General features: G+C 51.3%; 1 protein-coding gene across 2 annotated transcripts in view; it reads left to right on the top strand.

Annotated features, from left to right (window-relative positions):
• Window positions 1-24,700, top strand: part of LOC103091742 (transcription factor AP-2-alpha) — a 78,905-nt gene extending 54,205 nt beyond the window's left edge. For both annotated transcript variants that reach the window (XM_032959453.2, XM_032959452.2), the window contains exons 2-7: window positions 4,346-4,921; window positions 13,205-13,262; window positions 13,904-14,138; window positions 16,586-16,704; window positions 17,993-18,134; window positions 21,309-24,700. In XM_032959453.2, coding sequence (XP_032815344.1) covers window positions 4,346-4,921; window positions 13,205-13,262; window positions 13,904-14,138; window positions 16,586-16,704; window positions 17,993-18,134; window positions 21,309-21,627 — 1,449 coding nt within the window. In that variant the 3' untranslated portion in view covers window positions 21,628-24,700. The remainder of the gene's footprint in view (window positions 1-4,345; window positions 4,922-13,204; window positions 13,263-13,903; window positions 14,139-16,585; window positions 16,705-17,992; window positions 18,135-21,308) is intronic.
• The last annotated feature ends 638 nt before the right edge of the window (window positions 24,701-25,338 follow it).

Genomic DNA, 25,338 nt, shown 5'->3' on the forward strand with positions numbered 1-25,338 from the left:
CATCAAATCAAATCCCTTCTCTAGCCGTGGCGCGTCCTGCCCAAGCCGTACACCGGCCTCTTCGCAGTTGTTCTCACGTCTTCATTCCGCCTCCGCGCGTCTTCTCAAGCGCCGCGCGCTCCTCGTTCTCCGTCGATATTCGCGGGTGGCCACGCGTGCGATCCATCTATAGACACCCCACTCATTTTCTACATTTTTTCACGACCTCCTGGCCCCTCCTCCTGCACCCTCTCTTTCTCTCTCGCCCCTTGCGTCCTTCTCAAAAGGTGGTTGACTTTCACGGCGTTGAATGATTTTAAGTACCGCATTTGGAATTGGTGGGAGACTCTTTAGAGGCTTTGAAATGGAATCGTTTAGGGTTGTCTTTTCCCCCATATCTTCCGTCCTATAATGTTACTATTTTAGTGGGGGGGGGGGGGGGGGGGGGCGTTGTGGTGTGCAGTCCGCGCGAATTGTTCGCATACATCAACAAATTCGCCCCCAAAAAACTTCCGTGGCCTTATAAGTGACATACATATATATAATAATCATACGCGACGTTTCGGGCATTGATCCCTTTTTCATTGCAGAGATAGGGCGACGTTTTTTTTTGCGGGAAATGTCCCTTCACGCATATTAATTTCATATAGTCGTGTAACAGACTCGAGTTTTCGCATTTTGTTTCATGATCCGCGATTGTGCTCCACTGCCGACGACATCCGCAGCATCAGCAGTAACACCACAACGACAACAAACGAAAACTATTTTATTTATTTTAGCAGGTAAGGCCCACTGAGCTATTAGCTGTTTTTTTTTCAGAAGCGACCTGGCCACAGCTGATAGCTCAACGAAAGTGTCTGATAATCGCGTGTGGTCTCAGCCTCAAATGAGTAACCTGGTTTGCACTGTATACAACAACAACAAAAATCGCCACGAAGAATTCAAAGGCGGTCGTGCGTGGTGCTGGCACACCTCCCCCCCCCTCGCGTGCCACAGTTCCGGCCTTCACAGGCTCTACTCGCTAACAGCACTTGCCCCAACAGTCTGTTAAGGCTACACGGGGTGGGGGGGTCTTTGCCTTGTCTTCTCTCGTTGACGTCTCGCGCCGATGATCGCGTGGCGCAAGTGACGGGAGGTAAATAATCCAGCGGTGTTCTGGAAGGGTCACAACGATGGCATCTCTGTCCAACACCAAGAGACGCCATTCGTCACCAAGTGGCGGTGATGTCACCAAGTCGCCTGTGCCAGGCCAGGTGCACTTTGAGTGGTGAAATCTGAAACACACACAGACGCATTACAGCACTGTATATATATAGGGCGTGAGGTTGATGTGCTTATAACTACATCATTACGATTGATTTGTTTTGATGTTACAATTTGAATTTCATAAACATTACGGAGTTTAAATCGTTTAACTCAGAGGTGCGGGCTGGATCAGCCTAATAGCCAACATTGCTTAAAGTCTCGCGCTAATTATAAACAATCGCCAACCATCATGAAATGGAAAAAAGATATCTCAACATTCGTCAATAAATAATGGCGCAAGAAATATATATAGTAGGCGACGTTTCGGGCAATAGCCCTTCTTCATGGCACATGGTTCCGCATCATAGGCGAAGCGATTAATTTGCCTCGAGGGGAGTGTGACGCTCAAGCCGATAAAAAGCTTAATACCGTATACATTATTGAGTTGTGGAAAAATATACAAATATATATAATGTGCGCTACACACCGCACGTGCACGCGTGAAACTACAGGTAAAACAAACATTATGTCTAGGCGCATACACACAATTATATCTAGCATAACAGTGCGATTCATGGTGGCAATTGTTTTTTATGTATTAATTAGCTTATTTCACTTCAGTTCATTTTCCGTTGACGATGCAGGCCAAACAGCCCATTCGGAGAGCTCACCCTAACCCCCGTGAAGTTTCATAACAACAAACAGGTCCACGGATGCTTTACAAGTCAAGCAGTTGTATGGCAGCAGAATGATTCCTTGCCACGGCAGCTCGCTCTCTCGCCGACCTCAGCATTTGTTCTTGCTGTGGTTGTTCCACCTGATGAAGATTGCTTGTGTTGCGATCGAAACGTCGTGATTTGCTTCGTTTTATTTCATTTCTACCCACGTGATTTTGCCGAAAGAACCAAAGAGTATAGTAGCATAGTAATTAACATCGTCATGGGTACAGCGATGTCTCGTGCCATTCACGGAAAACGACAGAGTTTAAAACAAGACAAAGATCCCCCATAGATCCTCAACAGACGATGAAGGCTGGGACTGCACACGAGGGGGTGGGTGGCCAGCACCACGCCCAATCGCCTTTGTCTCACTAGTAGCGATGCTTACACATCGCACCAGGTACTCATTTGAGGCTGAGTCGACCTAGGGGAGCCCCAGGACCGGTTCAGAAAATCGGCACCGGTGTTGGCCGTGAGCGGGAATCTAAAGCGGGTCGCCGGGTTCGTAGCGCAGCGTAGCGCTACGCTTGCCGCTCCCCACACACACAAATCCAGGGAGAAGTCGAAATCATGTTCTCGAGCTATAGAATGAACGAATGAGCAAGTGCATCGCAATTAAACATCGCTAATAGGTGAAGAGCGGCCATGTTTTCATACAGAGCCGAACAGAGTTGATGACGGGATTCAGTCACCCAACTGGCGCGTGATCTCCAAGACGGCATGGAATAAAATACTACAGACAGCAAATTGAGGGTGGGGGGGGAGATCGCATTTAATAAATAACAGCTGTTTAAAGTAAACAATAAACACACGCGACTCGTGTGTCCGCCCCATTGGTCATGTCATGTAATAAACACAAAGACAAAAATCCCCCGTGTGGCCGACACGAGGCTGTTGGGGCAAGTTGCTGTCAGCGGGGAACTATGAAAGTCGGCAAGGCAACACGAGGGGGGGGGGGGGTGGCCAGCACCACGCCCGGCCGCCTTTGTCTTCCCGAGTAGCGAACCTTACACATCGCAAACAAGTACTCATTTGAGGCTGAGTAGACCTAGGGGAGGCCCCAGGACCGGTTCGGATTATCGTCACTACTGGTGCTGTCCGTGAACGGGAATCGAACTCGGGTAGCCGGGTTCTGCAACGCAGCGGTAGCGTCAACCGTTGTGACTCCTCTCACACGTCACACGACCGCACGACTGTGTGCGCGTGTGTGCGTGTGTGTGCGCGTGTGTGCGTGTGTGTGCGCGTGTGTGTGTGCGTGCGTGTGTGCGCGCATGTGTGCGTGTGTGTGCGTGCGTGTGTGTGCGCGTGTGTGTGCGTGTGTGTGCGTGTGTGTGCGTGTGTGCGCGCGTGTGTGTGCGTGTGTGTGCGTATGTGTGTGCGTGTGTATGCGCGTGTGTGAGCGTGTGTGCGCGTGTGTGTGTGTGTGTGCGCGTGTGTGTGTGTGCGCTCTATAAACAATAGAGTCCACGCATTTAACGTCCGCGTGAGTTACGGCGACTGCGTCGTGTTCCGCCGCGACTCGCGCGTGCGGAGAGTGTACTCGCGTGGCGCGCGCTCGTCTCTCTTCGTCTCTCTCCTCTCTCTCTCTCCCCCCCCCCCGTGTGCGTGTGGCTCCCATGTGTCTCGCGTACGTACTTCTATTAGCGCCGTGCGTGTGCCAATCGCGCTAATCGGAGGTACGGGGGAAGGACAGCAAACTGAACACGAAAAGCAGTTCTCAAGAAATTAGTTTTAAGTCTAGAGAGTTTTCAATCTGTCCGTGTGTCCTCAGGTATCTCTCCGTTTGTGCGCCCATGTCTCTCTCCGTCTGTGTGCATGTCTCCACGTCGTTTTGTGTCTCCCGAGTTTTCTCTGTGACACTCCGTGTGCGATTCCCATCGTGTCTTTGTCCATGCGAGCCTCTGTGCGTATCCGTGTCGATGTTTCTCCGTGTCGATGTTTCTCCGTGTCGATGTTTCTCCGTGTCGATGTTTCTCCGTATCTCTCCGTGTCTCTGTACATCTCTCCCTGTGCGTCTTTCCCCCTGTATCCGTGTCTTTGTCGGTGTCTATTTTCGTCTCCGTCCCGTACTTCTCTGATTATATATATTTCTTTCTCCGTCTCTGTGTTTAATCTCCGCGTCAGCGTTATATTCCGTCTACATCCGCCCTCTTGCCCGTCTCTCCCCGTACCTGTCTTCGTGTCTCCCCCCTCTGTCTCTCCGTGTCCATCTCTGTCCCTGCCCCCCCTCGTCCGCACCCCCCTTGTGCACCACCGCCGCCACCGCCGCGCGTTCATCATCCGCTCCGCTTTAAAAAAAAACCCACGTGCCTCTCTCCTGGCCCCTCCACGCATCGCTCACCCCGCGTCCTCTTTGCTCCCCTCTCCCCACCCGCCCCCCCCCCCAAAATAAAACAACACAGGAGCGCTCAGAAGGGGTCGGTGGCCATGGAGGTCCGCGACTCACGCAGCTGGGCCAGGGCAGCCCGTACTCCAACGCCCCGCCGCTGACGCACGCCACGAGCGGCGGCGCCGACTTCCAACCCCCCTACTTCCCGCCGCCGTACCAGCCGCTGGCCTACCAGCCGCAGGACCCCTACGCGCACGACCCGTTCGGCCTCAACCAGCTGCACCACGCCGCGCAGTACCACCATCACCACCACCACCATGCCCAGTCGCAGCAGTGGCCCGCAAGCCAGCGGCAGTCGGTCGGGCCCGGAGGCGGCGGCGGGGGCGGCGGAGGAGGAGGCGGCGGTCCCACGTCCGACGGGGTCCTTTTGTCCCAAGCTTCGATGGCGCAACAGCAGCGGGGGTTGGCGGCACAGCTGTCGGGCCGCGATTACTCGGCCGCGGCCGCCGCAGCCGCAGCGGCCGCGGCGGCTGCCAGGCGGCCCGACATCCTGTTGCACGGTGGACCCGGCTCGCTGGACCACCCTGGCCTGGCCGAGCAGGGCTTGAGTCTGCATCAGATGGGTCATCACGGATTGGATGAGCAGCAGGTGAGATGTTCCGCGCTGGATCCTTCGCCAGGTGTCTGGGTTGGGTGCGGAGTCAAAAAGGGTTTGGCTTGAGTTTAGTTATTGCGTTCGTCTAGATATTGAGATGGAACATCTCGTTCCAGTTGGCTGAAACGTAATAATGATACGTGCACAAAAAACACAAATATATTATCGGCGTAAGGAACTACCACTAGAATACAAGACAAAGATCTCCCGCATAGCCTTAATAGACTATTGGGGCAAGTGCTGTTAGCGAGCACCTATGAAGCCCAGAACGCCACACGAGGGGGTGGGTGGCCAGCGCCACGCCTGACCGCCTTTGTCTCCCTAGTGGCGATGATTACACACCGCACCAGGCTGAGTCGACCTAGGGCAGGCCCAGAATTGGTACAGAAAATCGTCACTGGCATTGGCCGTGAGCGGTAATCTAACTCGGATTGCCGGGCTCGGAGTGGCAGCGCGCTAACCGCTGCGCCACCACTCCCCATCAAAGCACGACTAAAGCAGTGCAAGGTGCACCTATCCACACACATGCTTTATTATCGTACCCCATAGTTTTAAAATGGTATGCGCAGATAACGAACGCACGGATACAACACTCCGCACACACCCGTCAGTGACAAATCCGAGCCGAATGCGGTAAATGGGTCTCGCTCACACAAATTTGGGTGGACAATCATTCTGTATCAGCATGGCGAAACAGTTCAGCTGCGGATTTTCTAACCTAAGTCAAAGGTCATAACATTGCTGACCTTCAATGTTTGATGTTTACAAATACGGAGACAAATATCCCCCATGTAGCCTTCAACAGAATGTTGAGGAGGCAAGTGCTGTCTGTTAGCGACCACACCTAATAGGGCCGGCACGGCACGCGATGGGGTGGTGGGTGGTCAACACTACGCCCGGCCGCCTTTGTCTTCCCAGTGGTGATTTTATACACCGCACCAGGTAGTCATTTTAGGCTGAGTCGACCTAGGGGAGGCCCATAACAGGTTCAGATAATCGTCGCTGGTCTTGGTTCCTATGAACGAGGAATCGAACTCGGATCGCCGGGTCCGTAGCGTAGCGCGTTAACCACTGCGCCATCATCTCCCCTCCCCCAGCGCTCATGCCAGGCTAGGTGCACTTTGACGTGTGGAGGCCTACGTGAAGCGTTATTGAAAACACACACAAAGACACACAGACAAACACACAAACACAGACAAACACACACACACACAGGCAAACACACACACACAATGCTTTGCAAACACGTTTTTGCAGTTAGCGTTCAGCGTGTAATGCCTTGCCAATTAAGGACTCGCGTAATTACATGCAGAGGGAATTCATTGACTCGCTGGGAATCTGCATAAATAGACGATAGCGCCAGCGGCGGTGCATCGTCGAAAAAGCTCATAGATGCGACCTGTTTAATAATCCTCTCGTCTGCAGGGGGCATTCAAAGCACCCACGGTACTTAGTTTCGATATTAATAATGTTGGTATTAAGTAGGCGACTTGGCGAGAATTAATGACTCGGGCCAGAGGGTGTTTATTGAGCACGTGGCGCGTGTCACAAACGTGGCGCGTGTCACAAACGTGGCGCACACAAAGGTAAAAAAGAGATTGCCCGTACGGGCACGCGCTTGTCAGCGGGGCCGCAGCACCGACGAAGGCACGCGAGAGGGTGGTGTGGCTGACGGCCACGCCCGACCGCCTTTGTCTCCCTAGCGGCAACGTTTACGCACTGCACCGGGTACTCATTCGAGGCTGAGTCGACCTAAGCGGGGGGGGGGGGAGGGGCATAGGTTCGTCGCGCAGCGCGCTAACCACTTGCGCCACCGCTCCCCGTGCGGACGCTAATGCTGCACGATCTATGTCGTCGCCACGTTTAATTACGCATTTACTCAAAGCAGGCAGCGCATGCTACGCTAGCATCGCAGCGTTTCCACGTTGTCCCAGACCTGCGTGGGCTGTCGCGACCAATGAACGCTACGGTCCACAGCTATCGAATGTCTCTCGCTTGTCGACGTCACGGAGTTGTTTGTCGCAAAGCAATGGGCGTGCAGCTGTATTTGTCCACGTGACAACTGCATTTGGTTTCGTTTTTTTGTTTGGCCGCGTCGGGTGGTCGAGGGGCTCTACGTGACATCATACGTCCACGATTTTACTTGAAATATATTTGTAAAAAACACACACACACACACCAACTAAATCATCTAAGTCTTCTTCTTCATTTTATTTTGCGTGTCTCGCTTCCACGACGGTGTGCATCCACATCTCCATGTCCCGCACCGGGGGGATGAAAGAGCGCATCGGCTCACGTTACGGACGCGCGAAGCCAAGCGTTGAGCATCCACCGCCCCCATGATCGATAATACAATCACGAGCGTCGTTTTTTTGGGAGGGGGGGTTTGGGGTGAAGCATAACTTCGCTTCCTCGTTTTCTCCGCCGCGACGTTCGGTGCGGTTGCTTTGAGTCATGTGCTCGCGGAGAGGGCGCGATGTAAATCCGCAATGGGAAATGGAATGGAACGATTGTTGCGTCACATCAGGGCCCAGAGGTTCCGTACCCTCGGGACGAAGTTCGTCGTGCGGGGCTGAAGCCTCTCACCGAGCTACGCAGCTCTGTTGTGGTTTTTTTTTTTAGTCACAGCACAGGACAACTCAGGCCGTCAAAACACCAGCGACAACAAACCGCTAGGATATTGCAGCTCACCGATATTTGGGGTCAAGCAAGCCTGGCTTTGCCGCTGCCGCTGCTTCGACTGCTGCTGATGAGACCCCGAATGACGGAGCCTGGCCAGATGCTTGCCGGTGTAGTGTAGACTCTCTCTCTAGCATATGGCAAGTATGTGCAAAGTCGCGTGTTCAAGTTCAAGTCTGTGAGCCGTGTAGGTTGATGAGATGTGAAATAGAGCTTTAAAGCTCATCAGATTCCTCCAGCATAAATATATATTCTGAGTCTGCAAAAAATGGTTTATTAAATCTTGACCTAAGCTTTCGTGACTGCAGGAATTCATTGGGTCTTTCAGTAAAGTGAACATATCTACTTGACTTTACCGAAAGACCCAATAATCTAAATGTTTTATTGTTAAAAATAATGATAATTTATTCGTCAGATATGTGAAGGCGTATTTTTATATATATATAAACAAAACATTTCGTGCCAACGCACACGTTTTGACTGTACGTCCATCCGTCCGTCCGTGCTAGCCAGCCAGCAAAACTTGTTTCTAGAATATAGATAGCTAGGACGCTTTGCCACTGCGGCAGAGCAGTGCAATGCAATTACATCGACCTCGCTTAGCGGGGACGTGGAGACCCGGCGCAATTTATCCAATTTAGCAAATCCCAGGTCAAGTGCCCCTTTGTGATGGTTCAGTTAAGAGAGAGAGAAAAAAACACACCAATAATTTCCCACCCACCCCCACGCCTCCACACACGTACACACATTGCACGTACTGACTGACGTACAAAGACACAGATCCTCCGTATAGCATGAAGGCCGGAGCGGCATACGAGGGGTGGGTGGCCAGCTCCACGTCCGGCCGCCTTTGTCTCCCCAGTGATGATGTTTACACCGCACCAGGTACTAATTTGAGGCTGAGTCGACCTAGGGGAGGCCCAGGAACGGTTCAAATAATATCCGTGATCTGGAATCGAATTCGGATCGCTGGGTTCGTATCGCAGTGCGCTAATCGCTATATTACCGCTACCCACGTCGCCACACACACACACATACGCACGCGCATGAACACACGCATGAACACACACGCGCATGAACACATACGCGCGTGTGCAAGTCCGCGCGCCGCGCGCGATGCGATGCGACAGTCGCTCCGCGCGCCCGTGCCGCGCGCGCCACTCCGAGGGTCGCGCGCGCGCCGCGCCTCGCCTCCTGATTGGCCGCGACAGCGTGCGCAGCCCATAGCACGCCCCCCCCCCCCCAACCCACCAGCCAACAGACCGGGGTTCGACTCCCGCCCCAGTTCACTCTGAATGGGAATATTCGGCACGAAGTTGTTAGGGCGCGCTATACGGAGCAGATGATAAGAGCCGTGGGGGTTAGGGGCACATACGCCACGCGATTGACCGGAGGCTTAAGATATATTGACGTCTGAACGATACGGCTAAGAGAGCAGTGGATGTAGTATGTAGTGCATATGCACACTACAACTCCCTCTCCTCCGCCACCAACGTGTGCGTGATTATTATCAGGATGGGTTCAACCACCAAACCCGTCCAGCGTGCTCTCTAATTCCGTTACCGCGCAAACCACCGCGCGTGCGTCAGCGAGACGATGCGTTTTTATTGATTTATTTACTCCCGCGCCGCACTGCCCTCTGCTGCCCACAACGTGGCTACGCAGCAGCCTGTAGCCACGCGGAGGCCCGGCCTTGCTTAGCCTCACCAGATCTGACGATCGTAGGGCAACAACTCGCGGGCCGTTTGGCTACAAAATACCGAGACTTCTTTTTTTCCGGAACGCTGTTACAGGCTTGGGGGGGGGGGAGGGGTTAGGGCTTATTGGCGTAAGGCACTACCACTCGATTACAAGTTGCGCCTGTCCGCAATGATCCCTTTATTATCGCACCTTATATTCCCATAAAACACCGTGCATCACACATGTAGGAGCACAGGGCACAGTGAGGACGAGGCAAGGTGAGACATGGATTTGGTCCGGAACGCAGTCCTCGCCGCTTGTGAATCAACATTGCTGGCAGGGCTCAGAGGGACGAAACTAACCCGGGGACTCGCAGTGACACCGGCTGCCCTTTATCCGTCACACGGCCGCGCGGTTCCGAAAACTCACGTCAATGGGGGTGTCCGATTGAGGTGGAATTGTCGACTCCGCTGGCATTGTTTTTTTATTGTAAGGGGGGATGTTGTATTTAACTATATATATTTTAAAATCTAGACCTGCGATATGCTTTTATTGGGACCGAGCGCTGAGTGTACGAGGTTTCATATCCACATTCCGATCAATTCTGCGCTTTATTTATTTACGTACTTACGAGTGTGACGTTAACGCCAAGATAAAGCGTGGCCTTTCCGGTACGCGTGCGGATACACACCACGTTAGTTACTTTAAACACACCAGTAACATTTGCACGTTTATTTAAACAAGCTAATGTTTTGCGGGGAATGACCCATTACGAAGACGAATTTTATGTTGATTTTATTACAAATGTTTTTATAAATATGAATATGTTCTTATACACCAACTGACAAAAGCCATTCCTTAATTATTATTTTATTTATTTATTTACCAGGTAAAGGCCACTGAGCTATATAGCTCTTTTTCAGAAGTGATCTGGCCATCACAAATGATAGCTCAACGAAGTGGCTTATCACGTGGAAATTTAGAGCGGCCAAATACTGATTTAAAGCTTTCGTGACTGCAATGATTCATCTTCTTTGGTTCTTTCGGTAAAGTCACGTAGAATATTATTGTGTTATTTTATTTTATCAATTTATTATTTTATTCTCATTCTACGTGACTTTACCGAAAGAACCAAAGAAGACGGCCAAATACTGTTCACACATATTTCCGGAGGAACCGGAGAAAAATCCACGTGACCACGGGGAGAGAGACACGCAAAATCCAAATATACAGGGGTTCAGTTCTGTTTCCAATTCTATTTATTTGGTATAGCCCTGTGAGCCATTCGGCTCTTGAATCGGGTGCAACCGCAACAGCAGACGCCAGGGTCGGAATCGAACCCACGGACCTCCTGCCTACCTGGCGAGGTAGTCAACATCTCGCCACCCCGGCTGTTAGCGAGCGCCTAATTAAGGCCGGCAGCAGTGTACACTTGTATTCTGTGTAACCAGGTGAGCATGCAAAAGGCCAAGGCAGAGTTCTTACCTGCACTGTGTACTCTTTTGAGGCTGAGTCAACCTAGGGGAGGTCCAGCACCGGTTCAGATAATCGTCACTGGTGTTGGCCGTGAGCGGGAATCACGCACACGCGCGCGCACCGCGCGATCAGAAGCATCACAATATTTACTTATACTGCAGGAGAAATCCGATGAGCTATAAAGCGCTTTTTTCACAGATGTCCAGTTAGAGGCATGGGTTCTGACCGTTACAACAAACAACAATAACAAAACACCAAATGGAGTGCAAAGTATAACCAAATCAATTACATACATTTATAAATAAAACTAAACTATATACATATATTTTTTATCTTATCAGGTAAAGCCCACAAAGACATTGACTTATTTATCAGAAGCGACCCGGCTGCAAAGAATAGCTCAACAAAGTGGCTTATCACGTGGCGATTTCTAACAGCCACGTACTCTAAATGAGTGGTTCTTCTCCTTCTTCTTAACCTGGGGTGCACACAGCCGCTGGCAGTGCTAGATGCCCTTTCTGGAGGTGCGAGACACGGCCAGATTTTTTTTAATAAGGTAAATAATCGAAAAGTCAAATTAAGCACGGTGCAACTTATCCATAATAGAGGTATTTTTGGGTTAGCTCGCGTAAATATGGATGCTTAATGTCGCGAAAGCCTAAGTGTTAAAGTACAACTTACTTGGTTCATGAAACCCTATTTATTGTTTTTACATTCTACATTTTTGTAGCGATTGAGAACCAAAGGGGGGTGCAAGGCTGCAGCAAAGGTTTAAGAACCACTGCTCTAAATAATGCAGTTTCACAATCGGCATTAACCAGGGCGGCCACTGGGAGCCGAACCGTGAACCTCTGCAACAAAGCCAGGCGAACGTAATCGTCTCCCGCAGAGTATTCTATACGAATACTCAGAAACAGCTTTTTGTCTTCATAATATTTACGTAAACTACACTATTTTTTTTTTAATCTTTATTGAAACAAAAGGGCCGAGAGCCCTGAGTTCGAGCGCGTTGCGTTGCCTGCTCGATCCGACGAGACGATCCTTAACGCAGTCGACTCATCCCACAGGAGGAGAGGGGTGGGGGGCGCAGGCCCAGTCACGTGGGGGGGGGGGGGGGCATTATGACGGGGGACGGATGGACGCAGAAACTTGAAATTAGTTGGTTCTTAAACTTGACTGCAGACGTCGTAAAAAAAAGTATAATGTTAATAAATACACAGGGCTTGATGAAACAGAGTGGTCGTATTTACGTGCCCGTGCTAAATTTGTCTTTTCGATGATTAACCTTAAAACAACAAAAATCTGCCCAAGTCTCGACACCCCTCCCCCCCTACCAAGAGAGGGCATCTCGAACCCCCGGGGTATGCAGCGTGCACCCCGGGTAAAGAAGAAGAACAATTGCTCTAAAGATGTGATCGTCCATCCACCCTTTTTTTTATTGACAACGGAACGTGTTGAGTTTGTTGTTCGTGTTCACTATGCTTGGATAACATTGCCAACGCAGCAGCAGCAGCACCAGATAATTTATATTTTAAGATGCGGGTGATCGCAGTACAGTGCAACAATTCAATATTTGTTTTGTTTACCTGTTTAATTGCCGCTTAGCTTCACCAACAAATTCGGACTGTAACTTTAGACGTCAATACATTGTCCAGCTTTCTTGAGGAGGGGTAAATTATATTGACAAAAACAATGCCGCTGTGTTATACGTAACGCACATGGTTATTATTGTAATAATAAGAAACGGAGCTTCTGACTGCGCTTCAAATAAAACAGGCGTGTCACGTGTTTACAGCACACGCACTGCAAGGCAGAGACGTCGCTGGACAGCTCCTTTATCAATCCACTGCTGGATGAAAGCCTCCCCAAACCGGATCGGTCACTGGGGTTGTTCGATTAACCTTGGGGGGGGGGGGGCGGAGTGGGGGAGCTGGTCGAATGAGTATAGAAAACCCCGGGTTAGCCGGGTTCATAGCACAGCGCGCTAACCGCTGCGCCACCGCTCCTCTGCCACACCGTGTACACAGTGTGCGCACACCTGTACACACCTGTACACACACCGTGTGTACACAGTGTGCGCACACCTGTACACACCGTGTGTACACAAAGAGTACGCGATGTGCGCTCTGTAGTAGCTGTGCACTTGCGCAATCAAAGACAAAGATCCCCCGTATAGCCTTAACATACCGTTGGGGCAAGTGCTGTTAGCGAGCACCTTATGAAGGGCGGCACAGCACACGAGGGGGTGGGTGTCCAGCACCACGCGTAGTTGTCCCACTCGTGCCGATGTTTACCCACCGCTCCAGGCGCACACATACACACACACACGCACACACACACACACGCACACACACACACACGCACACACACGCACACACACACGCACGCGCATGCGCGCACATGGCAGCCGTGTGTCTAACGGTTGTGCGTAATCATCCACAGATGGAGGAGGCCCTCAATTTAAATCTGATGGACCACTCCGACTCCGTGATTAAGAAAGGTACGCCCTTCTCACGGACGCACCGTTACCCTGCCGTCAGTCACGTTCATCGTCATGGGCTTTGATCGATCCGCTGCTGGATGAAGGCATCCCCCCCGCCCCCCCCCCCCCAAAAAAAAGATGCAATCAAACCACCCAGCAACTGTACGTAGAGCTGATTTTGTCGCTGTATCTCCACGGTGCGCGTTCTCTCTCGGACGAGTTCCATACTTTGGCTGCCGCTCTGCCGTTAGTGTCGACCATCGGCCATCACCGTCCCCTCGGGTGACCTGTCTCGCCCAAGCGGATTCGCTTCTTGCTTGCCTCTCAACAAGACTCCTCTAACCCCGAGCGTGGCTCTCCATCGCACGCGATCCTCTCTCTGTCAGTCCCCCCGTGGTAATTGCAAGCGTGCATCTCGCCCACGATTGGGTCTTGCCCCCTTGATCCTTCGTACCCGCCGCTTTCCATTCCGTGCACTCCTTTGAATGTCTTCGCCCACGTCCACATTTCTGATGCACGTTTCACAGCCGGCTTTTCGCGTATTCATGAAAAAAACCCAAAATGTACACGAATATTTATGCACGTCCATAAATCGATTCATTTCTAGCGTGCGTGATGTTTCTGTCTTCCTTCCGTTATTTTTGGTTTGTATCCATCAGTCGTCATCGGCTCGTCCAAGTCGGGCATGCACGGGGGTGGAGCGGGCGAGATGATGGGCAAGGGGAGCCTGGTGGGCAGTGTGGGCAACCCGGGAGAAGTCTTCTGCTCCGTGCCGGGGAGATTGTCTCTGCTGAGCTCCACGTCAAAGTACAAGGTGACCGTGGGCGAGGTGCAGAGGCGCCTCTCTCCGCCCGAGTGCCTCAACGCGTCGCTGCTGGGCGGCGTTCTGCGCCGGTGAGTTGGTTCGCCGGCCGTCGCTTTTCACGGAGATGGAACCCCCGTTACACGTGGCACACACCGCGGGGGGCGCGGGGCACGGACGGGTGCAGGGGGAGCCGAGGATGTAATGCGTGGGAAGATGGTGAGAGACTAGCACGGTTGGCTGCATGCTATTCGACGTCCACGCGTACGTACCGAGGAGCGGGAGAGGGAAGGGGTGCCGCGTGCGGAAGTCCCCGGGATGGACGATGAGGAGGCGGAGGACACGGCTCAAGACGAGCACCAGGAATGGAGGAGGATGGAATGTGGGGTGGGGGGGGGGGAGAAGAAACGGCTGGATCAAGGTGTCGGAGATGACGACGAGGGTGATGATGAGGAAACGGGAGGAGGGAAGAGAGACTAGAGAAGGAGGGAGTGAACGAGGAGTGAGCTGTGTGGAGAGCAAGCATCTCTTTTCACAGTGGGAGGGGAGTGTTTCAGAGCGGGGGGGTGGTGGTCACACGGAAGTCACGTGATCTGCGGGAGGCTTGAGAGACGTTGTGCGCCGGCAGTGCCTATCACGCACTGCTTCCCCCGCACGAGTCGACAGAGCTCACTGTGTTCACGGCTACACGCTCGCTCGTCACGGTGGCACACGGAAGACCCAACGCAGAAGACCCCCTGGCGTTTGATCTTCCGCCGAAGCTCACGGTCTAACCTAAACCGCATCCACTGCACAAACCATGGCAGATGCGGACATCTGATGCACAAACGGAAAATGTAAAAAACTCTCCAGTAGTGTGCGACTGTGGTCATCCACAAAAGACGGTACGACGTGGAACGACGCAATGCCCCGATCCCCAAATACGAAAGAGACATCGCAGCGATACACTACTCCCGGCGGGGTTATCTGGCTGCACGTGAAACTTTAGTCGTTGCTCCACATCTGCATCATCGGCCGTATGGAAGACGAAGTGGCACATCGCAAGTGTCGCTCACTCAATGCATTGGCTCCTCGTTGTCGCGATTGGTCACGATCCACTCCGTTCACAGACGCGCGTTCACGAGTCAGAACCCCACGCATTTGCGAGCAGGAGTGGCTACAGCCCACTCGTGTACGCGGCCACATGTTCATTAGCTAGAAGGGGTAGAATGTATTCCCACCCGCGTAAGCATTAGCTCCCCGCTCCACGCGATTGGCCATGCCCCACTTGTGTGTGTGTGTTCTGTGGGTGGGTTTGTGTGTGTGTGTTTGTGTGTCTTTTGTGCATGGGTGGATGTGTGTGTGTGTGTTCTGTGTGTGTGTTCTGTGGGTGGATGTGTGTGTGTGTGTGTGGGGAGCGGTGGTGTAGCGGTTCGCGCGCTGCGCTAAGAAGTCGGCGGCCCGGGTTCGATTCCCGCTCATGGCCCACGCCAGTGGCGATTATCTGAATCAGTCCTGGGCCTCCACTAGGTCTACTCAGCCTGAAACGGGCACCTGATGCGGTGTGTAAATGTTGCCACTAGGTAGACAAAGACTGCCAGGTGTAGTATTGGCCACCCACCCCCTCTTGCGCAGAACAGCACTTGCCCCGACAGTATTTTAAGGCTATGTGGGGGTTCTATGTCTTTTGTTTATTTATAGGTATCGACTATGTTGGTGTGGGTACTGCCAAATGTTATGTTACTGCGTGGGTGTGCTTACAGTTTCAAGTTCATAATGTTTAAACACTTGGGAACTGGGCAAACATTGTGAACTTGCAATTTGGACGAGGCCATCTCATGACGTGACCAAATGTTCGTGCCGTTAAATGTGTCCTCACCTCCGAAAGAAGTTCAACACACAGTACATACAAACAAGGATAGTTCGCAAGAGTGACCCGGTTGTAAAGCGATCTGACGGAAGCCATCGCGTAATTCAATGCGATGTTAGCAGCCGGGGCCGGGAATTGGACTGGGGTCACGCGTTTCGTAAGCGCAGGACGCGACGGACGACACCAACAACAGCAGCCGCCGCCGTCCGTCGCCACGCGGTTGCGACGTCACCACGGCACTTGCGCCATGTTCGGTGCACCGTTGAGACCACGTGAAGTGTCGAAGGGTCGCCGGGAAGAGGTCACGGGAACGTTACCCCCAGGTGTTACGGGGTTGCCGGACTGAGACGGCTGGCAGATGCGACACGGGTGCGCGCTCCCCGCTGCGCCAACCCACCAGCGTCGGCACGGTGTGCGTTAGATCTTGACTCAAAGCTTTCGTGACTGCGGGAATTCATATTCTTTGAGCCTTTCGGTAACGTCACGTAGATAGGTTCAAAGGAAATGACGAAAAAAATAACAGTTATTTTTGTTTGTTATTCTTTTAAGCTATGTATGCGACTTCACCGAAAGGCCCAAAGATTACGGTGTGTGTTGTTTGGCACCACCGCGCAAAGCACGTGGTGTGGGGTAGACCTGGTGCCTCGGCTCGGTCGGTCCCTGCTAACCCCCTTCCCGTCCTCCTCGCAGAGCGAAATCAAAAAACGGAGGCCGCTCGTTGAGGGAGAAACTGGACAAGATCGGGCTCAACCTCCCGGCAGGCAGACGCAAGACTGCCAACGTGACCCTGCTCACCTCGCTAGTGGAAGGTGAGCGAGCGGTGGCGGCGATGATGACGGCACAGCGGTCATCGCACTGCGCTTACTACGAACCCGGCGTCTCGTTGTCAAAAAATTATGAAAAGCAAGAATTTATATATTTTTTTTACCCTTTCTGGAATTAATACGGGAGGTGTTAAGATGTTCAAGCACCAAATAAAAACGTTTTTTTCAAGGCATCAAGTCTGCATGAACCACCCGTACTTGTGGTGAACGTGCAGACGAACATGCTCTGATAATATACCCATTGTCTTTGAGACTGATTGGCCTACACCGGAGAAAGCCTTCTCCATCGCCTTGTCTCACCACCAGCGTCAGACCAGAGAACGCCAAAAGGCGAACACTACAAGAGCAATACCAGTATACTCGCGAGTTCGATTCCCGCTCACGATCGACATTTTTCCGACCTACACGTGAGCAGGTCCCCGGGGCCCGGCCGTGAGTATACCTGACGCTGTGTGTAATCATCATCAACACTGGGGGAGATAAAGGGCGGTCGGGTACGGCGTTGGCCAAGCAACCACCGGGGTTGTCTCTCCATCGGTACGGCTCTGGACTAGAGCTGAGATCATCCTCGCCCATATCGGGGGGTGGGGGCGGGGGGTCATACTGTTCGACGTCACGTGTTACATTGTCCGTGCAAACAAAAGCTGCTTATGTAATTTTGTAAAATTTCAAAGGCTGTACAGCCCGGCCTGGCATGTTAGCACTCGGCATTTGTTTAGCGTGACCGACACTGCTGATGAGACCCAATAAGGTCTGAACCAGTCCAGTTTATTCGCTTAATCGAATGCGGCCCCCGTGACATAATGTTATAAGGCCAAGAGGCCGACATAAACGAGAGCATCATTTTATGTTTACGTGGCGATAGGGAGCTGATGGCTATTTATTAATTTAATTGAACTAACTAGTGGGGCACTAACTAGTGGGGCACTTACTAACTAGTGGGCCACTAACTAGCAGGACACTAACCATCGGGTCACTAACTAGTCGGACACTAACTAGTAGGGTACTATCTAGTGGTATACTAACTAGTGGGCCCCTAGCTAGTTGGACACTAACTAGTGACACACTAACTAGTGGTACACTAACTAGTAGGGCACTAACTAGTGGGCCCCTAGCGAGTTGGACACTAACTAGTGACGCACTAACTAGTGGTATACTAACTCGCGGGCCACTAACGAGCAAGGCACTAATTAGAGAGCACACTAACTAGTTGGGCACTGACTAGTGCGACACTAACTAGAGGCGCGCTAACTAACCGCGCTGCGTGCCCCAGGCGAGGCCATCCACCTGGCGCGCGACTTTGGCTACGTGAGCGAGACGGAGTTCCCCTGCAAGGCGGTGGCCGACTACCTGACGCGCCAGCACGCCGACCCCTCCGACATGCACACGCGCAAGAACATGCTGCTGGCCACCAAGTGAGTGTGCGGCGCGGCGCGGTGTCGGGCGCTCGCCGCTACGTTACGCGCGCACGCACGTCACGTCACGTAGCGCGGAAGCGTTCTTCGCTAATTTTTTAAAAACTTTTTTAAGCGTTTTTTTTTTTTTACAGGTAATGGCCCCGACTTGAGCTATGTGGCTCTTTTTCAGACGCGACCTCACCTCACCCACCCAGAGGGGGAGGGAGCAGGGGGCGGATGGGGATAGGTGGCAATTTCGCCGATAAGACATCATCAGTGTGAGGACCGCCACGCACATTTGAAACCGTCGGGGTTTTTGACAGCAGCACGATAACGGGGGGGGGGGGGGGGGGGTGGTGGTTATTCACATTTGTGTATTGTCGGTGGGGGGGGGGGGTGGGTGGGGAGCGGACGTCAGGGGCCACACTAAAGGCCACCCCGGGGCCTGCAGGGCCACCGGTGGCAAGGTAGAACACCGCCGGCGTTCACGGCCGCTGTGCGTTGGACGCAACAGGTGGATCCATGAGGCGGACTGAACTCCCCCACTCTGTCTCTCCGTTTATCTTTGCCGCTGGCCTTTTATTCTGTGGTGGAGCATCCCATGCCCCCCCCCCCCCCCCCACACATACCTCGCTCTAGCTGATTCAGGGTGGTTGGTGAACCAGCGCTCACCGATTCACGCTGCCCACTCGCTCGTTCACCGCCCGGCTGCCGGCTACCTCCTTGATACTGTCTAACGCTACGACTACTTCTACCATGGTTACCGTTCCCCGTGGTCTTCGCTCATTGATTTCTCCCACCGTGTTGAAGACTCGCTCTGACTGATTCGTCTCATCCACACAGTTTGACCATCACGACACTGCAGGTCACATCGCACCTCCGATTAGCACGGTTGGCTGCGTAGGGCGCAAAAGAAGTTAAATATACATGCATGTAACACGTTCATCCACCCAGTCATCCACCCACCCCCTCACCCACCAACTCGCTCACCCATTCACTAACTCACCCACCCACCCACTCACCCACCTACTCACCTACCCACCCATCATCCTGCAGGCCACAACACCTCACGATCCTCCTTCTTTCCACTCACTGCTCCACTTTGGAATGTCGCTCTCTTCGCACCCCCCCCCCCCCCCCCCCAGTAACATATCACCTCTGGTCTACTACAAGGTTGATTGTGCTGCTTGTTACTGGCCGCTTGGCATATTTTGGGCCTTTTTGGGTCTGTTTCCCTCCCTCAGTATATACTGCGCCTTCTTGCGACTCACAAATGGTCGCACTTAAACTACTGGTTTTTTATCTAACTTTTTATTTTATTTTTACCAGTTAAAGCCCAATGAGCTGTGCAACTCTTTTCAGGAATGACCTCTCCACAAATGATAGCTCAGCGTGAAAGCAGGGGATGGGAATTGTGAGACGTCAGAAGCAGAATATTTATTCAAGGCCGAAGGAATCCGATGAGCTGTAAAGCTCTTTTTTTCCACACAGATGTTCAGTAGGGGCACGGCGTCAGGACGTGATAACAACAAACAAACACACCGATGGGAGTGCAAACTATAGGAAGGGTAAACTAATCACTGACAAAACAAAATATAGAAAACTAAACAATGTCTTTTGTATCTTACCAGATAGAGCCCACTAAGCTATTAGCTTATTTTTCAGAAGCGACCTGGCCACATATGATAGGTCAACGAAAGGGGCTTATCATCACGTGGAAATTTCAAGCAGCAAAATATTCTAAATAACATAGATGCATGTTTGTTAATGCGGGAGGGAAAAACCGGAGGACCTGGAGAAAAAATCCACTGTACCCCAGGGTGAACATGCAAACTCCACATATACAGCAGGCGTCAGGATCGGGATTGAACCCCCCCGACTCTCTGCATACCAGGCGAGGAAGATAGGATCACACCACCGTGGCGCCCCTCAAATAAAAACAAAACCAGTATAGGTTGTAGCAGTTCAGATTGCATTGGTGTGACCCGGGTAAGCCCACCGGCGGTCAACCGTCCAGGTTTACTAACCAGGCTCGACAAAAAAATCCTGCTTGGCTTCGGAGATCCCGACGAGATCTGGCGCGGCCCTGGGCGAATCCCAGACCTTCGTAGGCTTCGTCCTTTTTTTTTGTTTTGTCCGAAACGGGTGCGGCGGTTTAATTTGTGGGGTTTTGCTCGATGGGCCCGAGTGTTGATACGACGGCAATGCGAATTCACGACGCGGTTGTGTCAACAATCGCGGCTCGAATCCCACGCGCGCGCGCTCACGGAAACCTCCTCTCTCGTTTTGTTTGTTGGCGTTCGGAGAACACGAAACATTAATTTGTTAAGAAGAAAAAAACTACCAGTTGCCGGCAAGAGGGTGAGGTTTTACAAGGACACGGAATTGTATGATCTCTACTTGTGTTTTGTTAACAATCACGTGCCTCTGTTGTGTGTGTGTTTTTTAATGGACTAATTCAAACGCAAAATGTTCTTTAAACATATAAATATTCCTCGTCTTAAATGCAATTTTACCTGGTTAGGAATACAGATCTTTAACCACATTCATTATGGAAATCCAAAACTACTTTATTTAAGCAAGCCACCGTCCGGAATGTAATTAACTGTGGAAGGTACTGGCGAAGGAATTTAAATAAAAAGCTGAATATGTTAAACTTCTTTCGCACCGTACATATCCAACCGTGCTAATCGGAGGTGCGGGGGAAGGACAACAAACTAAATACAAAAAGCAGTTCTAAAGAAATTCGTTTTCAATCTAGAGTTTTCAAACTATGCCAGTCTGTGGGTCTCTATGTGGGTATATGTCTCGATGAGTCTATGGGCCTCTATGTGAGTCTGTGGGTCACTGTGCGAGTCCGTGGATCTACGCGAATTTGTGCGCCTCTATGTATGTACTGTACGTTGAACTTCTTTTGCACCGTACGTAGCCAACCGCGCTAATCGGAGGTGCAACCAAAGGGCAACAAACGTGAACGCAAAAATCAGTTTTGAAGCATCGCCTTTTCAAGTAATGCAACCTCCGTGCGTCCGTGTGTCCGTCCGTGTGTGCGTCCGTGTGTGCGTCCGTGTGTGCGTCCGTGTGTGCGTACGTGTGTGCGTCCGTGTGTGCGTCCGTGTGTGCGTCCGTGTGTGCGTCCGTGTGTGCGTCCGTGTGTGCGTCCGTGTGTGCGTCCGTGTGTGCGCGCCACAGACAAGTCTGCAAGGAGTTCGCCGACCTGCTGACCCAGGACCGCTCCCCACTGGGCAACGCGAGGCCGCCCGCCGTGCTGGAACCCGGCATCCAGGCGGCCCTGACGCATTTCAGCCTCCTCACTCACGGCTTCGGCAGCCCGGCGATCCTGGCAGCGCTCACCTCCTTCCAGAACTACCTCACGGAGGCGCTCAAAGCCACGGACAAACTCTACCTGAGCGGCTCCCAGCAGCAGCAAGGCTCAGGGACAGACTCGTCCAGATCGAGCGCGGGTGGGAAGATGTCCGATAAAGAAGATAAACATCACCGGGGAAAGTGATCTCCTCCTCCCCCTCCTCCTGCTACCCGCCATTGCGGCGACGAACTTCGGTTTCATTGTAATGATAATTATATCAGCAGCAGCAGCTGCAGCAGTAGTAGCCAGCTGTGGCAGTCGCGTAGGTATTGAGTGTGCAGGCGGTGCAACTGCACAGGGACCCACGACCGCTGGGCTATGAAGAGGTGGGAGGACGGGAGAGGGGAGGGGAGGTTGGGGGAGAATTGATTTGGACAGAGGGCTTTATTTGCATGCCCCCGCACCTCCGATTGGCACGGTTGGCCATGTACGGTGCGAAAGAAGTTCAACAAACATACACACATACCAGGGCCCATGCCAAGACACGTAGCCGCGTCACTGAGCAACGCAAGCGATCGATTTGGTAATGACCGCGGGTCGAGAGTTCACGCCGTGAGCGCAGGCAGGTTAAAAACAAAACAAGTTTGGGTGACCAAGAAATAATCTGGACTTTTATTTTTGGCGCTTAAAACAAGAAAAGCAACTGGAATTGTTTTAAAGTGATTTTTTTTTACTGATGCTCATTACGGTGGCGCTAAACGACTCGAGGTCGATGCTGTTGTTGATGTTGGCGTAACAGGGCACATTTGTAAAATGATGACTTGAGAGAAGTATAATTTGAAATCTTCGCGCGTGCGTGCGTGCGTGCGTGGGACATTGTAATCACCGCTGCGACTTGCTTCGAAATCCACAATCGCTCGACGTGCCAGCGGAAGACAAAGGGCGGACGGCGGTTCTTGCGGCCCTTTGGATGACGAAGAAAACGACAAGTGACGAGTTTCAAGAAACGATTACGACGACAACAACGACAACATCGTCATCGTTATCATCAAAGACTGGGCCGTCATTGAGAACAGAAGGAAAATCTCACGAGGAATAAGACGCTCGCGTCTTGATAATGGAGAGAGAGGAGACACTCGGATAGAGGGTGGCCGATTAAGAAAGTTAAGATAGAGGCGGTCGTGGAAAGTGACCAAATATGTGTTTTTTAATTTTACTTTTTTTTATTGGAATCATCAACGCTATTATCACCCTCCTCATCGTCGTCGTCGTCGTCATAACCATCACCACCTTTGCGCTGAGCGTCACAACACCGAAAACCCCACGGTACGACTCCCCCATGCTCGCCAATCTAATCCGTTCAATCACAAAACGACCACAGCTGTTAGTGGAAATATTGCATAATTTATATGATTGGAAGGAGAGTACACTACTGTGCAGCACTTTGTCAGTCCACTGCTGGATGAGGGCCCTGCTCCCAAAGTCAGTATCGATCGTGGGTGGGTGTGGTATTTGACCGTAAGCCGTAACAGCCCCCTGACATAGATTCTTAATAACGCATTGACTCACTTTGTGTAACAATTCTGACATTTTCGATCGCTCATGCAGTATACTGTATATATATAAAATGTTGCAATGCATTGGTATTGAGGTTGTTACCAACCAGGCTGCTTCCAGAACCGCTCCCTTCACTACAATATTAAAAAGAAAATAAATTAAAATATATGTACTTGTATTCTCCGGATTATAAGACGTTTGGGAAAGTAAAGACGATCCAAAAAAAAAGTGTGTCAATAAAGTTATACAAACTCTTTGGTTCTATTCGGTAAAGTCACGTAGGTAAAAAATAATCGATTCTTTAATCGATTATGTCACCCTCCGTAGTGTAAGATATTTAGTTTTGTGGTTGTATGTATATACAGAACACACGTATGCTGTATATATATACACACACACACAAGAAAAAGATAAAGATCCCCCGTGTATCCCACGTAAGACTGTTGGGGCAAGTGCTGTTAGCGAGCGCCTATTGACGTTGGAATGGCTCACAAAGGGGGGTGGGTGATGTGTCCAACCCCCACGCGCGGCTGCCTTTGTCTCCCCACCTCTTTTTCACGACGTGAGCTACACGGCAATAACATGACCCAATTTTAAGAGGTGAGTGCGCTAACCACTGCGCCACCACTCCCCCGATAATAAGACGCTCCGGAAAGTTAGACAAAAGTAAAGTGCGAAAGGTGTGCCCCGTTGTCAATACGGTTCTACAAATCTGATGACTCACACACACACACGGTATGGTGCGAAAGAAGTTCAACATACATATACAAAGACAAAGACCCCCCCCCCCCACCACCCTTGTATAGCCTGAACAGACTGTAGGGGCAAGTGCTGTTAGCGAGTAGAGCCTGTGAAGGCCGGCACGGCACACGAGGGGGTGGGTGGCCAGCACCACGCCCGACCGCCTTTGTCTCCCCAGTGGCGATGTTTACTGCACACCGCACCAGGTTACTCATGCGAGGCTGAGTCGACCTCGGGGAGGCCCATGAACGGTTCGGATAATCCGTCACTGGCGTTGCCCGTGAGTGGGACTCGAGTAAGCATGGTTCGTAGCGCAGCGTGCTAACCGCTACGCCACCGCTCCCCCCCCCCCAAACACACACACACTCGATTATAAGACGCACCCCCAACTTTTTTGCTTTCAAATATACAGAGAGGGGTGGGGGGGATAGGTGGGAGGGGGGAAGTGCGTCTTATAATCCGGTCACTCCGCTCCGTGTGTACATAGCGACACGTGTTAAGTTAATGTGTACGTGATGTACATACCCGTGCATGCGAAGGGGATAGACAAATATTTAAACTCTGGGAAAGAAAAAAAAGATAATAATTTTTTTTTTACATATTTACCTCAGAAAACATGATGGGAGAGAGAGAGCAAACGTTGTTAGGAGGATTGTATTTTTCCAAAGCATCTTGTCTTTAATTATCATTTATTTCTCGTTCTTTTTCTCTCTCTCTCTTTAGCTTTTTATCTGTTTTTTTATTATTATTAATGTTATTAATATAATTGTATTAACATAAAATAGGGTGGTGGAGGGAAGAAAGACACACACACACAAAAAGACGAGTCATTTTTTGTCGCTTGCTCTGATAAATTTATTGGACTCTTTGTTTGGGAAATGACGCGTATGCTGTTTGTAAATTTACTTCAAGGTTGTACATATTCTGAGTAAATTGTTATAACAGTGCCCGAGTCTATAAATAAATATACACATTCTGATGTCATCCCACATCTTTTTGTTTTGCGCTGTGAGAGATACGTGAATTATTTAGAGTTCGATTTAGAATTTTTATTTCTCGGGGAAATGTTTGGACCAATTGTGTGTGTGTGTGCGTTTATCAGAGTTGGCCTCAAGGTGCACATGGCCTGGCACAAGCGTCGTGGTGACGTCACCGCCACTTAGTGACGAATGGCGATTGTTGTTGTTATTACAGTTTGTCTAACAAACTACAGTTTTCGCCACCGCCCCACATACGATTCGAATTATTGACACGCTGCACGCACCTGTTGATTAGTAAACCACGGTACAAGTGCCAACTTAAAACTAGAGGGAGAGCCTTGCTTAAAGCCTTGCTTAAAATGTGAATATACATCTCCTTAATTGTGTACATACGCGTCCCTGCACATAAAACGCATGCATGTTTAACACATCTCCATCATCAGCCACTAGTGCCTCATTGGAGTGCATTGTTGCAGCAGCATTATTGGCTCAACGCAACAACAACAAAACCCTCCTGAGACCCCAGTTTCGACATTCAGTGCCTCATCACCAGAGCCCAGGGCTCGCATCAACCAATGCTGGTTCACTACCAAATGTCAATTGGGGGACGTCCATAAATGACGTCACGCGATTTTGG

This window comes from Petromyzon marinus, chromosome 23 (genome assembly GCF_048934315.1).
Source record: "Petromyzon marinus isolate PM22_M1 ecotype Great Lakes invasive population chromosome 23, UKy_Petmar_22M1.pri1.0, whole genome shotgun sequence".
In the NCBI taxonomy this organism is placed as follows: Eukaryota; Metazoa; Chordata; class Hyperoartia; order Petromyzontiformes; family Petromyzontidae; genus Petromyzon; species Petromyzon marinus.